At 30.0% G+C, this 12950-nt stretch overlaps 3 protein-coding genes across 3 annotated transcripts; all 3 read right to left on the bottom strand.

Annotated features, from left to right (window-relative positions):
- Nucleotides 1-4780: 4780 nt before the first annotated feature.
- On the bottom strand, nucleotides 4781-5140 carry LOC135958432 (S-phase kinase-associated protein 1-like). The gene has a single exon (XM_065509335.1). The coding sequence runs from the start codon at nucleotides 5138-5140 to the stop codon at nucleotides 4781-4783; it is 360 nt and encodes a 119-aa protein (XP_065365407.1).
- Nucleotides 5141-7694: 2554 nt separating this feature from the next.
- LOC135958431 (S-phase kinase-associated protein 1-like) lies at nucleotides 7695-8108 on the bottom strand. The gene has a single exon (XM_065509333.1). The coding sequence runs from the start codon at nucleotides 8106-8108 to the stop codon at nucleotides 7695-7697; it is 414 nt and encodes a 137-aa protein (XP_065365405.1).
- A 794-nt stretch (nucleotides 8109-8902) lies between these two features.
- On the bottom strand, nucleotides 8903-10162 carry SkpA (SKP1-related A). Its single transcript, XM_065507996.1, has 2 exons — nucleotides 10023-10162; nucleotides 8903-9740 (listed from the first exon to the last, which is right to left on the bottom strand). Exon 2 carries the CDS (start codon nucleotides 9719-9721, stop codon nucleotides 9233-9235), a length of 489 nt encoding a protein of 162 aa, XP_065364068.1. The 5' UTR covers nucleotides 9722-9740; nucleotides 10023-10162; the 3' UTR covers nucleotides 8903-9232.
- Nucleotides 10163-12950: the final 2788 nt, after the last annotated feature.

Below are 12950 nucleotides of genomic sequence, written 5' to 3'. Positions count from 1 at the left end.
GTGCATAAATCGCTTAAAAATGTGGGTATACTCACAAAATTCAACATAGTAAACTTTCATATAGACACAAATCACTCGACCTAATTTCATGGTGATCGGTCCATAATTGGTCATAGCCCCCATATAAGGCCCACTTCCGAAAATACAAACTCAAAAATACAAATTATTGAAATTTTAAAAGAAAAATGTTTTTAGTGTAGGGTATTATATGGTTGGGCTTGACCGACCATACTTTCTTACTTGTTTTTTTTTAAATTTATTTTAATTTTTTTCAATTTTAAAAAAAAATTATGACAAAAAAAATTTTTTTGGTAAAAAAAAAATTCGGGTTAAAAAATATTTTTCCCGTTTTTGACCCATTGTAGGTCCAAATTAGGCCTTATATCTCAGCCATTTTTGGGCCGATTTCGATCTCGATTTTAGCCGAAAGAATTCCCGATATATTGATGTATCAATCATGTTTGTAAGTTATTTGGGGGCTACGGAAAGTTGATTTCAATATACAGATGGACATGGCTATATCGACTTCGCTATCTATAACAATCCAGAATATATATACAGTATTGGCCATAACTAAAGCACCCGCTCAATGAATTTTTTTCATATGGTATTTTTTTGTATAAAATCAAAGTTTTAAATATCTATTATGTATTATTAGTGAGGCTCTACGCACTGCGACCCAAAGGATCTTTTCTGCAGTATTATGTATTATTTTCATTTGTTAATAATGTTTAGTATTGATAAACAAATACTTTCAAAGTTAACCTTTCTATAAGAGGTAACTTAAAATCAAAAAATATTTTAAGGTAGAAAATGAAACGGACAAAACTAAAGCACCCCTTCAAGGATATACTATAAAAAAAATTTTAGTTAATTTTTTGTTGCAAATCCTTTGTTTTGGATGGCACAAGAACATCTCTTGGCATAGAAGATAATATGTTTTTATGGCGTTTTTCGATAGCCAAACATTTTAGGTGGTCTTGTTTTCTAATTTCGAAATTTTATATCTTGTTTAAATCAGATAATAAAAAAAACTACAAATAAAACATTATTATCCCTTCGTCAGGGACATATTTTGAGCCCTTAGTTCTGTCACATGGAGCATTTTGTATGAACGCATAGGCAAAGCAAAGAGAGTAATTGCCCTCTTTACTCTCTTTGCTTTGCCTATGCGTTCATACAAAATGTATAGGGGTCTGGCCTGACACCGTGTAGATTTTTTATTTGGCTTTTTTGTCCTGTTCCAAGGACTTTTTTCAATTATTAATTTATACATCGAAACCCAACAATATTTTGGGAGATTACCTGAAATTACAGACATGTACCTAAAATAGAAGTATGCTAAATTGAAGCATGAAAATGAAATATGTCTGGCCAGAACCATGTGCCACTTCGTGGATAATTTATAAAAAAAACTTACCCGTGCTCCAATAAATCTAGCTTCCAAAAGCTCCTGCTTGCGGGGATCTAATGCTGCTTGAAAATGATCCATTGTGCCTAAACATACATAAATTAATGTAGATTTTAAATACTACAAACTTGTTCACCAAACACTTTTTCCACTTAACACTTTTTTAATTCACTTTAATCACTTTGTTAATTATTTGTTTATCTTTCACACAAGTTTGCCAACAAAAATCTATGAATGAATTCTAAAGTTCAATTTCCATTCAATCTGGTATCACTGCCAACAGTTTATTTTTATTTATTTTTGCACGAGATAAAATCAAAAACAATGCTGTGCAAATTATTACGTTATTTTAGTAGTACGGTAAGCTCATATACAACATTACGTATTTGTTTTTTAATTGTTTTTGCAAAGTAAAGAAAATACGTTTCTGTTCTCTTCTTAAATTAACACTTTTTTGTATTTTGTCTTCGTTGGTTTTTCTTAGTTTTTGTCGTTTTTTTTTTTAATTCCTTGCTTATGGTTATTCTTTAACACTATTTGTGTTTTGTCGAAATTGTTTAATTGTTCTTATGGTTTGTTATTTTGTTTTGATATACAATTCATTAAATAAAATTTGTTTAAATATTAACAATCTTAATAAAAATGACACAACAAGCTCAGTCAAAAAACGAAAGCAGTCAGGTAGAAAGAGAATAAATAAATAATAAATAAAAAGTTCACACACGTTTAGCAACAAAAAACTAAAGCAAATTGAAAAAGCAATTGTTGTTGTTGTTGTTGTTTTTTCAAATTGCCGTACACGCAAGATATGCTTGTTGTTGTGTGAATGTATTTTTTTGTTTTCGTACTTTTTCGAGCTGTTGCTGCTTCTATTTTTTTATTGTTGTTGTTTTTTTTAAGTTCTTATACATTAATGTTGTAATTGTTTTGCGGCCTCAAACATTTTGTCATTCGTCGTTTTCTTTATTTTACATGCTTAACCGATTAACTTTAAATACAATTTATTTTTATTATACAAAAATTCTTTACTTATATTTTAGTTATTTTATATTTTTAGTTCTTTTTTTTTATCTTAAAAAAGATTATTACTTCTCACATTTTACCAAATTTCTATGGGTGCGTGTGTTGTGCCTCCTCTAGCTTTGCAAAAAACATGGCGACATTTGGCCAAACATTTTTGTTTTTTGCTATCGTTTGTTTATATTATTACTAAACACTATTAACTTTATTGTTTTTGAACTTTGATAATAGAAACTTTATTCACAAATGTATCAGGAATTGATTGTTTAATATTATTATTTTATTTGTTTACTTTTTCGCACACTTTTTGGGAGACACGATGTTGACTGACTGAAATTAAGGAAAAGTTCTCTCAATATTTATGTCAGAGTTGCCATTTTTTTTTTTGAATTAAGAAAAAGCTCTAAAACAACAACAGGCTTTTTTTCTTAAAATTTTAGTAAAACTCGAATAAATTTTATTTCAAGCTAAAATTTTAAACAGAAATATTGAAGAAAAAAGTATCAAATAAACAAATTTAATAATTTATAATGTTAAACAGAGATATTAATCATTGGACATTTCTACATACTGGGATCGTACTGTGGCCGAAAATCGACCACTTTTAAACGCTTTTTATCACTTTTATGGAAATAATTTTTAAAAAATTGTTTATATTGTGCATATCTTGAGAAAATAACCTTTTATACCATATATGTTTCATCAATATTAATGGACAATAACATACTTAAAAGTGTACCACAAAAAAACGCGTGGCCTATTTATATATAAGACTCTTATATATAAATAGGCCACTTATAATAAGACTAGGATCGCCTGGTGGCCGAAATTCGACCACTTTTAAAAAGATTCTTAAAACTTATAAAGAAGGAAAGAATTTTTAAATATTTTTTATATTGTGTTATCTACAGAAAAAAAATAAACCATATATTTCATCAATATTGGTGGACAATAACATACTTAAAAGTGTACCACGAAAAAACGTGTGGCCTATTTATATATAAGATATTAAGATCACATAATTCTCATAGGTACGTAACTAAAAAATAAAAACTTTTAAATTTATGTTTCGGTTCGTGATTTCATCCGGCCGCATTTACGTCCTATCGTAATAGAGATTGAATTTTTCACAAATCTGTTGTCTATTACTCATGATTATACAATCCATAAATAGGATAAATATTGGTGCATAAGTACTTCCGAAATAAATATCGAGATGGAATTCAAACACATATAAGTTTCATATACAAATATATTACTTTACCTATTAACGGGATCAGTAAGAAATTTAGCTTATATTCTAGATATCAGGTTTGTCAATTATTCAACTTTGATTTCAATCGAATAAATGTTTAAGTTTGGTTTATTACTCGTGTGATCGATTAATTTTTAAAATTCCCTCGATTTCTTAATTATTTTACACAAAATAGACAACATAATTATTAATTACTCTATTAAAATTACAAAATGGGATTCCCATGAGTCCAAAAGTTATGTTAGGTTTTCTGTACCTAACTACGTTCACGATTTTCGGTGAAAAAAGTGGATTTTAGGTACGAGTATTTTAGTACATTTGTAGTCTAGGTTTAAAATGCGGAATGTAGTAACAATTGACATAGGTCTTCCTCATATTGTTCTAAAAGTTTCGATAAATCGAGTTCTTCGTTACGTGACTTATTGGAGGTCAAAGGTCACAAACAACGATTTTTTGGATAAATCTAGCTTATTTTGCTATATTTTCAATGCTTTAATTAAAAAACGATTTATTGAAGTTAAAAAATTATATGTATTTATTGTATTTAACAATATTATTTACTTAAAATTTATAAAAAATAATTCTTTTTCAAACAAAATGTTAATATGAGTCAATTAATTTTATTTAAAGTTGTTAATATTTAATTTATTGCTTAATATTTTTAAAAACTAACTTTAAACTATACTACATATCGAGTTTTGAGTTTTATGAAGTAGAATTTTACCAAATTTTGACCACATATAGAATCAGTTATGTAGATTCTTATTATGCAAAATAATGGTGTATGCTTATACACTATTGTTTTATTTAGAGGACGATATTTCCAATTGTATTTCAAAAGTGCAATAACTACTTATATAGTACATACAATACATATTTGAATTTGAAATGTTGTAACTGACTGAGCAGTGGTAATCAACAAATATACGACATATAAGCTTAAATATTTAGCAGTTTCTAATTTTTGTTTTATGTATTTGAAATTGGTCTTCAAGTCTTTAGATATTCCTCTACATTTCTTCACACAACTCGTTTTATTCTTTCTCATTTAATAAGGAACATCTTACGAATCTCTTCTGGAGTTTTTCCCTTAATCATATTTGCCAAAGTTTACAGGTAACGTCCACAAGACCTTTGATATCCAAATAGTTTGCAGCTAAAAGTAATTCAAATAACATAGCCTGGACAACCTTTAGAAAATCGGCATCCCATGATGAAATATTATCGGTGTGTTTTTCTTTGTTTCCGTCGTCCACTGGGAGTGGAGGGTCGTCTGTGTAGTTGGCCCAATTTAAAACTTTACGTAATATAGCTGAATTAACATTGGGCAAGGGCACTACGACACCTTTAATGCCACAATCCAACATGGTCTTGATGACGCCCGAACATTTGGCAATTTGTACGTCAGTGTCAAAAACCTCTTCATCCGATGATTGCAGCTTGATGTTGGGCATCTTGGTGTAGGTGTTATATTACAATGATTAAATTCAGCAAGACGAGACAGTATTTATTAAGTTAATAAAGCCGCTATAAAATAATAATTAATCATTTATAATTTATTTTAGGGAATAAAATAAAAATAACATGTTTATATTACTTAGAAAATGGTGGTTATTTGGTTATTATTTTTTTATTATGGCGAATTTTGTATTGCTGTTGAATCTATAATTAAAATATATTACAATTGTTTCAACTGATTTGAAATTATTATTTATAGATGTTGTGTAACAGTTCTTTCCGGGGAAAAACATTCCGTTCATACTGAGTTAACAGTATTTTACCAACTGAACCTCGGATCGTTCCGGAGCGTAGATCCAATTGTCCTAGGAACGGTTTATAATTGTACGGAATATTTACATATAAAATATTTATCAATGTTAGCTATCGGTTCAAACAGTTTTAAAGGTAACGTTAATTTGAATTATTTCGGTGACGGTATTTGGTTTTCTTTCGGTATGCAATGATAACGATAGATTAGTTTACTAGATTACTAGTCCACATCAATAGGTTGTAACCAAAGTATAACAAGTATTCCGACTCTTTGACAACAGTACCTAACTCTAAACATGTGTTCGTGAAAAAGAACCCTACTCTAAATATGTATTAGTAACAAAAATGTATATGTGCACAAAGTCATTATCACCATCTTCCATGCCACAATCGTCCAACATGGTGTTGATGGCGCCCGAACATTTGGCAACTTGTATGTCAATGTCAAAACCTCATCATCCGATGATTGCAGCTTTATGTTGGGCATCTTGGTGTTACATATGCTGCAATACAAGGAAGTATTTTTAATAAGTTACTCAAGCCGCTATAAAAGAATAATTAATCATTAATGGTTTTATTTTGGGGAATAAAATAAAAATAGTATTTTTTATATGGTTTCTTATTACTGCTAATTCTATTCCCACGCCATTTATCATACATATTAAAATTAGTCAAATAAATATTTGCGTATTTATTTGTGTTCATTAATAAATACCGCCAAAAAACAATGAAAAAACTTATTTTCTAAAATTAAATAAATTAAATCTCAAATATTTAAAACAAAAACAAATTTGCTAGGAAAAATATTTTATTTGTGGCAACGCTGCATCAAACATTTAAAAAAGTGATGCCAAATTTTATAAAGGTTATCATTAACCATATCGTAATATGCAGTATTTGTATATGTTACAGTAAGTTTTGTTTATGGTACTTTTAAGCGTGATGGCAAATTACAATGTACCTTTATTTAAGCTATGTCTATACTTGATAAATTCTTGTCATGATAAATTCAAAATGGTTGTCAAGATCAGTCAAGATAATAGATAGGACCCATTTAGTCCCACCAAATACAGAGCATTACCTTAGCGCCAGGGTTATTTGGCTTTGGTGTCGATTCGGCAGGTTGACCGGGCTTCACATACGATCACTTACGCTCCGGGTTATCGTAATGTATCCATTTTTCATCGCAAGTAAGGATTCGGCAGCATATCAGACATACAAAATCGTCTTTCAAGGTCTCAGCTCCAATGCGAATGGTACCCAAAGCTAATTGAGTAGCTTCCAATGATTTTTCAAGCTCTTACATATTGAGTTTGACAACAATCTTCATGGAGTAATACCTCCAATTCTTGGTATTCAAAATTGTTTGGCTGGACTGGACTATTTTTGACTTCCGTATCAAAATCACCACTTCTGAACAGCACACACCATCTTTGGCACGTTGAAACCGATGAAACACATTCACTATAAGCTTTGGTGTGCAAGCGGTGTGTTTCGGGGGCACTTTTTTCAAATTAAAGAAGTAAAGCAATGCCCGCGTATGACGCTTTGTTGGCACAAATTTGACATTTTCGAAGAAAAAAGAACTGTTTACACTATAATGTTCAATAACTGAGTGAGAATAAATAACATATATGTACCCTTCAAATTCACATATAAAATATTAAAAACAAATACCGCGTTCAAATGTCTGTTTTAAAATAAATAGATCCCGGGAACCAAAGCACGAATCATATTAACCGTAGGTTCTCCAGATTTTTTATAAGTTATATTTAATTATTTTATAATGTACACTTTACCAATTGTCATGATACGTTCTTTTGATTTATGAAAATCATGCACATGTTGATACGTAGTTTTGAATTATGCATATAAAATCGTTATTTTTTGATACAGAATTCAAAAATTTTGTAGAGTCAGGTAGCCATAGATGATACGTATTTGTTGAATATTGTTGAATAAAAAAATAATACATTTAAAGAAAAAATTAATCATATCGTATTTATTTATATCTTTATATATATAATTCTTCTGTATATATGAATGTACCTAAAAGCATAGAGAATTTCTCTATGCCTAAAAGTATTTATTTACTTAGAGTAGTGGTAATCAATTAATATACGACAGATGAGCTTAAATATTTAGCAGTTTCTAATTTTTGTTTTATGTATTTGAAATTGGTCTTCAAGTCTTTAGATATTCCTCTACATTTCTTCACACAACTCGTTTTATTCTTTCTCATTTAATAAGGAACATCTTACGAATCTCTTCTGGGGTATATCCCTTAATCATATTTGCTACAGCTTTACAGGTAACATCCAACAGACCTTTGATATCCAAATAGTTTGCAGCTAAAAGTAATTCAAATAGCGTAGCCTGGTCAACCTTTAGAAAATCGGCATCCCATGAAGAAATATCGGTGCGTTTTTCTTTATTTCCGCCGTCCACTGGGAGTTGGGAGTCGTCCTTGTGGTAGTTGGCCCAATGTAAAACTTTACGTAATATAGCTGAATTAACATTAGGCAAGAGGACTACGGCACTTTTCATGACACAATCGTCCAATATGGTCTTGATGGTGCCCGAACATTTGACAATTTCTACGTCAGTGTCAAAAATCTCATTATCCGATGATTGCAGCTTGATGTTGGGCATCTTGGTGTAGGTGGTATGTTACAATGATGAAATTCAGCAAGACGAGAGAGTATTTATACAGTTAATCAAGCCGCTATAAAAGAAGACTTAATTGTTTATGGATTTATTTTAGGGAATAAAATAAAAATAGTATTTTTTATATGACTAAAAGAAACTGGTGGTTAGTTGGTTGGTTGAGTGATGATGCTGTTATATTTAATTTCATTATTTATTACTGCGAATTCTATTCACACGCCAATGCTCGCAAAATTGTTGTTGCATCTATAATTAAAATATATTAGAATTCTTTAAACTCTTTTGAAATAATTGTTTATAGATGTTGTAACAGTTGTACTATTGCCGAGTGTTCTTTCAGGGAAAAAACAATTCGGTTCATACAGCTTTCGCTGTGCGGAGCGCAGATCCAATTTATAAAAAATTTTGCAATGTTAAGCTGGCCACACACGGTGTGAGTATGATTTGTTCGTGTTCGACGTCTTGTTAATGGGGCTGTGCGCGAACAAAAAAAATCACAAGTAATTGAAAATTTTCAATCACAAATCAGGCGTACAAATCATCCCGTGTGTGGCCATCTTTAGCTACAGGTTAAAACAGGGGGTTGCTGCGTAACTCAATACGCCTGTTTCAATTGACTGCAGCTTTTAATATCGTTAATGTTTCTCGTGGAAGAACTTTTTACAAAGAACTAGCTGTCGATTATGTATGGCAACCAAACTTCAGTTGCGTTGCCAGTTGCCGAAAACATACTACAGTCAAGTCTTTTTACATGAAGTTTCTTTCAATTAAAACCACTATTAATATTTTAATTCCAATTTATTAACATCTATGTAATGAAGCAAAATTGTTGAATAAAAAAAGAATACATTTAAAGAAAAAATTAATCGTATTTATATATATATATATTTTTTAATAAATTATATATAGTTATTTACGTAGATTACTAGTCCACATACATATTTGAATTTGAAATGTTGTAACTGACTGAGAAGCGCTATTTGTCGGACCACAAATGCCTCAATAGGTAGTAACAAAAAAATTATACGACGTAGAAGCTTAAATATTTAGTAGTTTCTATTTTCTGTTTTATGTATTTGAATTTGGTCTTCAAGTCGTTGGATACTCCTCTACTTCTCTTCACACCATTCGTTTTCTTTGCGCACCTGTTCTTCCTCAGCCGGAGTAAAATCGTTTTTAATGTTGAAGGTCTTACGAATCTCTTCTGGGGTTTTTCCCTTAATCATATTTGCCACAGTTTTACAGGTAACATCCAACAGGCCTTTGATGTCCAAATAGTTGGCAGCCAAAATCAATTCGAATAGCGTACCCTGGTCAACCTTAAGAAAATCGGCATCCCATGATGAAATATCATCGGTGCGTTTTTCTTTGTTTTCGTCGTCCTCTGGTGGTTGGGGGTCGTCTTTGTGGTAGTTGGCCCAATGTAAAACTTTACGTAAAATAGCTGAATTTACATTGGGCAAGGGCACTACGGCATTATCACCATCTTCCATGCCACAATCGTCCAACATGGTCTTGATGGTGCCCGAACATTTGGCAATTTGTACGTCAGTGTCAAAAATCTCATCATCCGATGATTGCAGCTTGATATTGGGCATCTTGGTGTAGGTATATATGCTGCAATACAAGAAAGTATTTTTAATAAGTTACTCAAGCCGCTATAAAAGAATAATTAATCATTAATGGTTTTATTTTGGGGAATAAAATAAAAATTGTATTTTTATATGACTAAGAAAATGGTGGTTAGTTGGTTGGTTGTTGCTGTTATATTTATTTTCGTCATTTTCTTATTACGGCGAATTCTACTCCCAGGCCAATGCTTGGAAAATTTATTCCATTTGTTTTGTTGTTGCATCTATTATTAAAACATATTAGAATATTAAGTAAAAACTTACTTACCTAAGTGAGATTATAAATATTACTTTATAATTTTGTCGATATATTTTATAAAAATCTATCACCGAAAATTTTGTGAGCTAAACTTTTCCAACTTCTCTTTGTCTGTCAATATGTGTTTTCAACAGTGTTGTCAAAACAGGGATGGATGGCAAATTACATTTTAAATATTGTACTAATCAACATTAGAAATATGTACTTTTTCTACTCTGATTGTTTCAAATATAAATTTTTAGTAAATTGTTACGCGTATTGACTAGGCCACAATTTGTTCACTCAGCGAACAATTTTGTGGGCGCACTGAAAATTTGTCTTGTTGGGACACCTTTTGTCAATGTTATGTTCCTATTCCACAAGAGACAAATTTGTGTGGTCTTGAAAAATATTACGATGAATGAATAACTCTAACCCATGCCGCATCGTTGTATTCCTAAATACTTATAAGAATTTCGTAATATGTATGTACCATGATGTGTACTAACTTATCTTTCTAACAAGGAACCCAATAAGCGCCCAACAATTTTAAATTCAAGTATGGGAAATTTAATTGTAATTTCAGCCTAATTTTCAAGTAAATGCATGTCATGTTTGAAATTAACAAAATAAAAAATGGGAAATAATTGATTACAAATATCAAGCAAAATTAAAATTCATAAGAAAGTCTTTTAGCAAATTATACGTAAGTAAAATCGAAAAAGATACTCAGAAAATTATTTAATTTTTTGCACATCACACAGAATGTAACATTTCCAAGAAATGAAGTAGCTTACAAGAGTGCTAGCCTATTTAAATATGTATTATAAATTGTGAATTTATTTTTGCAAAATAAACATAATCAGTGATTAATGTTGTGTTTAAACTTAGAATTTCATTGTTATTCAAGGATTAAATTCAACTGTATTAACCATAGAGAATTATACATAGAGATGAGATACTCCAATTTGTCCATTAATTTAATTTTAATTCAGAGTGACTAGTCCTCCCACCTCCGTAATCAATGGAAAATTGTTTAAACTTGTGTCATTATTTCAAAATTATTGTCATTGATCTACCCTAGTATTTTGAGCGATCGAATTGAACCAAAAAAGGTACAATTGTACCAACTATGCCATCCCTGTGTCAAAACAATCAGCAACGCCAAGGCGTATTTAACAAGGTGACAGCAGTGGCGAATTGAAATAAATACAGGCGAATTCACTTATTTTTTATATATAGAGTTTGACATACGGACGTACGGGCGAATATTTTTTATATATGAAGTTTGACATTTGTGCGTGCTATTTCTATAATCAGCTGTGCTGCCGATGGCACCTTATTAAATGCACCTTGAGCAACGCCAAATGTTTTCAAGCAAGGCGAATTCACAGAGTTGTATATTACATGTGCAATAATAGTAGTAGAAAGAAAAACGCTTAAATTAAAAACGTCGAATTCAGAAAAAATTACAAAAAGTATAAAAATTGTACGTGCAAATTGTCTTTATATATATTTTCTGTTATATATGAATGTTTAATTGCTATAGTAACTATTAAACTCAAAAAAAAAAAAAAAATAGAGGTGGTTCTAAAACCAGTTTCATATTTCCGAAAAAATAATTTTTTAAACATTGAACAAAAAACATTTTTTTTTAATTTAATTTTAAGCATTGTGAATATTATTAGTCTGGCCGAAACCGGTTAATACAGTCCGAAACCGCAAAAATTATGCAGCTTCATCCGAAACGAACCAAAACATTCGAATAATTGAATTAACTTATTTTTATTGCCTTATTTTTAGTGAATTAACTTATTTAATATTGTGGGATCCATTAATCTTGTTTTTCATATGAAACAGGATTTTTTAGGTAACAGTTTTTATTGATAATTTTTAAATGTGTATTAGTTTTGTTACACATTTTATTGTTATATTTATAACTTGTTTTTCATTTATAAGTCCAAAATCTATGTTTTTCTTTGCCGATTTTTGACCTAATCAGAATTCGAATATTGGGTCGGGTCGGACTCTTAGAATGTTATACATATGTACATAATAAATTCTTGTATAAAAATATTTTCAAATGCATGAATTTAAAATTTGTTGGTGTTAATTGCAACAACAATAAAATAGTAAAAATATATTCATATTAATGTTAGTAATGACCTACTAATCCGCTAAATTATATTGTTTATAACATTATACGAAATATAAAGTGTTCAGTAAGCTATTGGGCATTCATCTAAAGGCCAAAAAAAAGACATTGAACAACCGCCATAAATATTTGATTTATTGTAATGTCGCAGCAAAATCAATCCATATGTAGCAAACAATAATAATCCAAAGAGAGCCAACATTATTTTATAAAAAAAAGTCATTCGTCTGCACCTTAAAATACGATCAACTTATTACCTCTAAAATTTTAATTAACAAATTTTCTTTAACGAACCAATGCATTTTGTTTTGTACTGCCTGGGTTAGCGCTGAATGGCGGCCATTACAAGTTTGTACATCGTTTAAGGCTTTAATTAAAATTCGACCTTGGTTATCTTTGTAATGACAGAAAATATTATGAATTCCATTTGTAACTAATTCAACATCAGTCATAATAAATACAAACAAAAGAGGAAAATTTAATTTGAAATTTATTTTAGTTTGACAATTTAAAAAAAAGTGTTGCTGACAACGAATTATTTTTTAAGCGATTATTATACCCAAATAAACCAATGAACGATATGTAGTGAAAACGGTATCATATTATTGATAACGTATAGCTATTTCAAATAATTTGTTCCAATTAATAAGTAAATAAATATGTATATTTGTAATCTCAGTTTATTTCGCGTTGAGTTATTCAAAGTAAACAGGCGTATTCTGAGTAGTACTTACTTTTGTGACTTCTTCATTTATTTATTTATTAATTCCATTGGGAATCTGTACGACATGTTATTTTTAAAA

This window comes from Calliphora vicina, chromosome 4 (genome assembly GCF_958450345.1).
Source record: "Calliphora vicina chromosome 4, idCalVici1.1, whole genome shotgun sequence".
In the NCBI taxonomy this organism is placed as follows: domain Eukaryota; kingdom Metazoa; phylum Arthropoda; class Insecta; order Diptera; family Calliphoridae; genus Calliphora; species Calliphora vicina.
This window is presented reverse-complemented; position numbering and strand designations above follow the sequence as displayed.

What these genes read in the sequence shown, in the direction of transcription:
- LOC135958432 (XM_065509335.1), bottom strand. Translation starts at nt 5,140, where the DNA reads ATGCCCAACATCAAGCTGCAATCATCGGATGAAGAGGTTTTTGACACT.
- LOC135958431 (XM_065509333.1), bottom strand. Translation starts at nt 8,108, where the DNA reads ATGCCCAACATCAAGCTGCAATCATCGGATAATGAGATTTTTGACACT.
- SkpA (XM_065507996.1), bottom strand. Translation starts at nt 9,721, where the DNA reads ATGCCCAATATCAAGCTGCAATCATCGGATGATGAGATTTTTGACACT.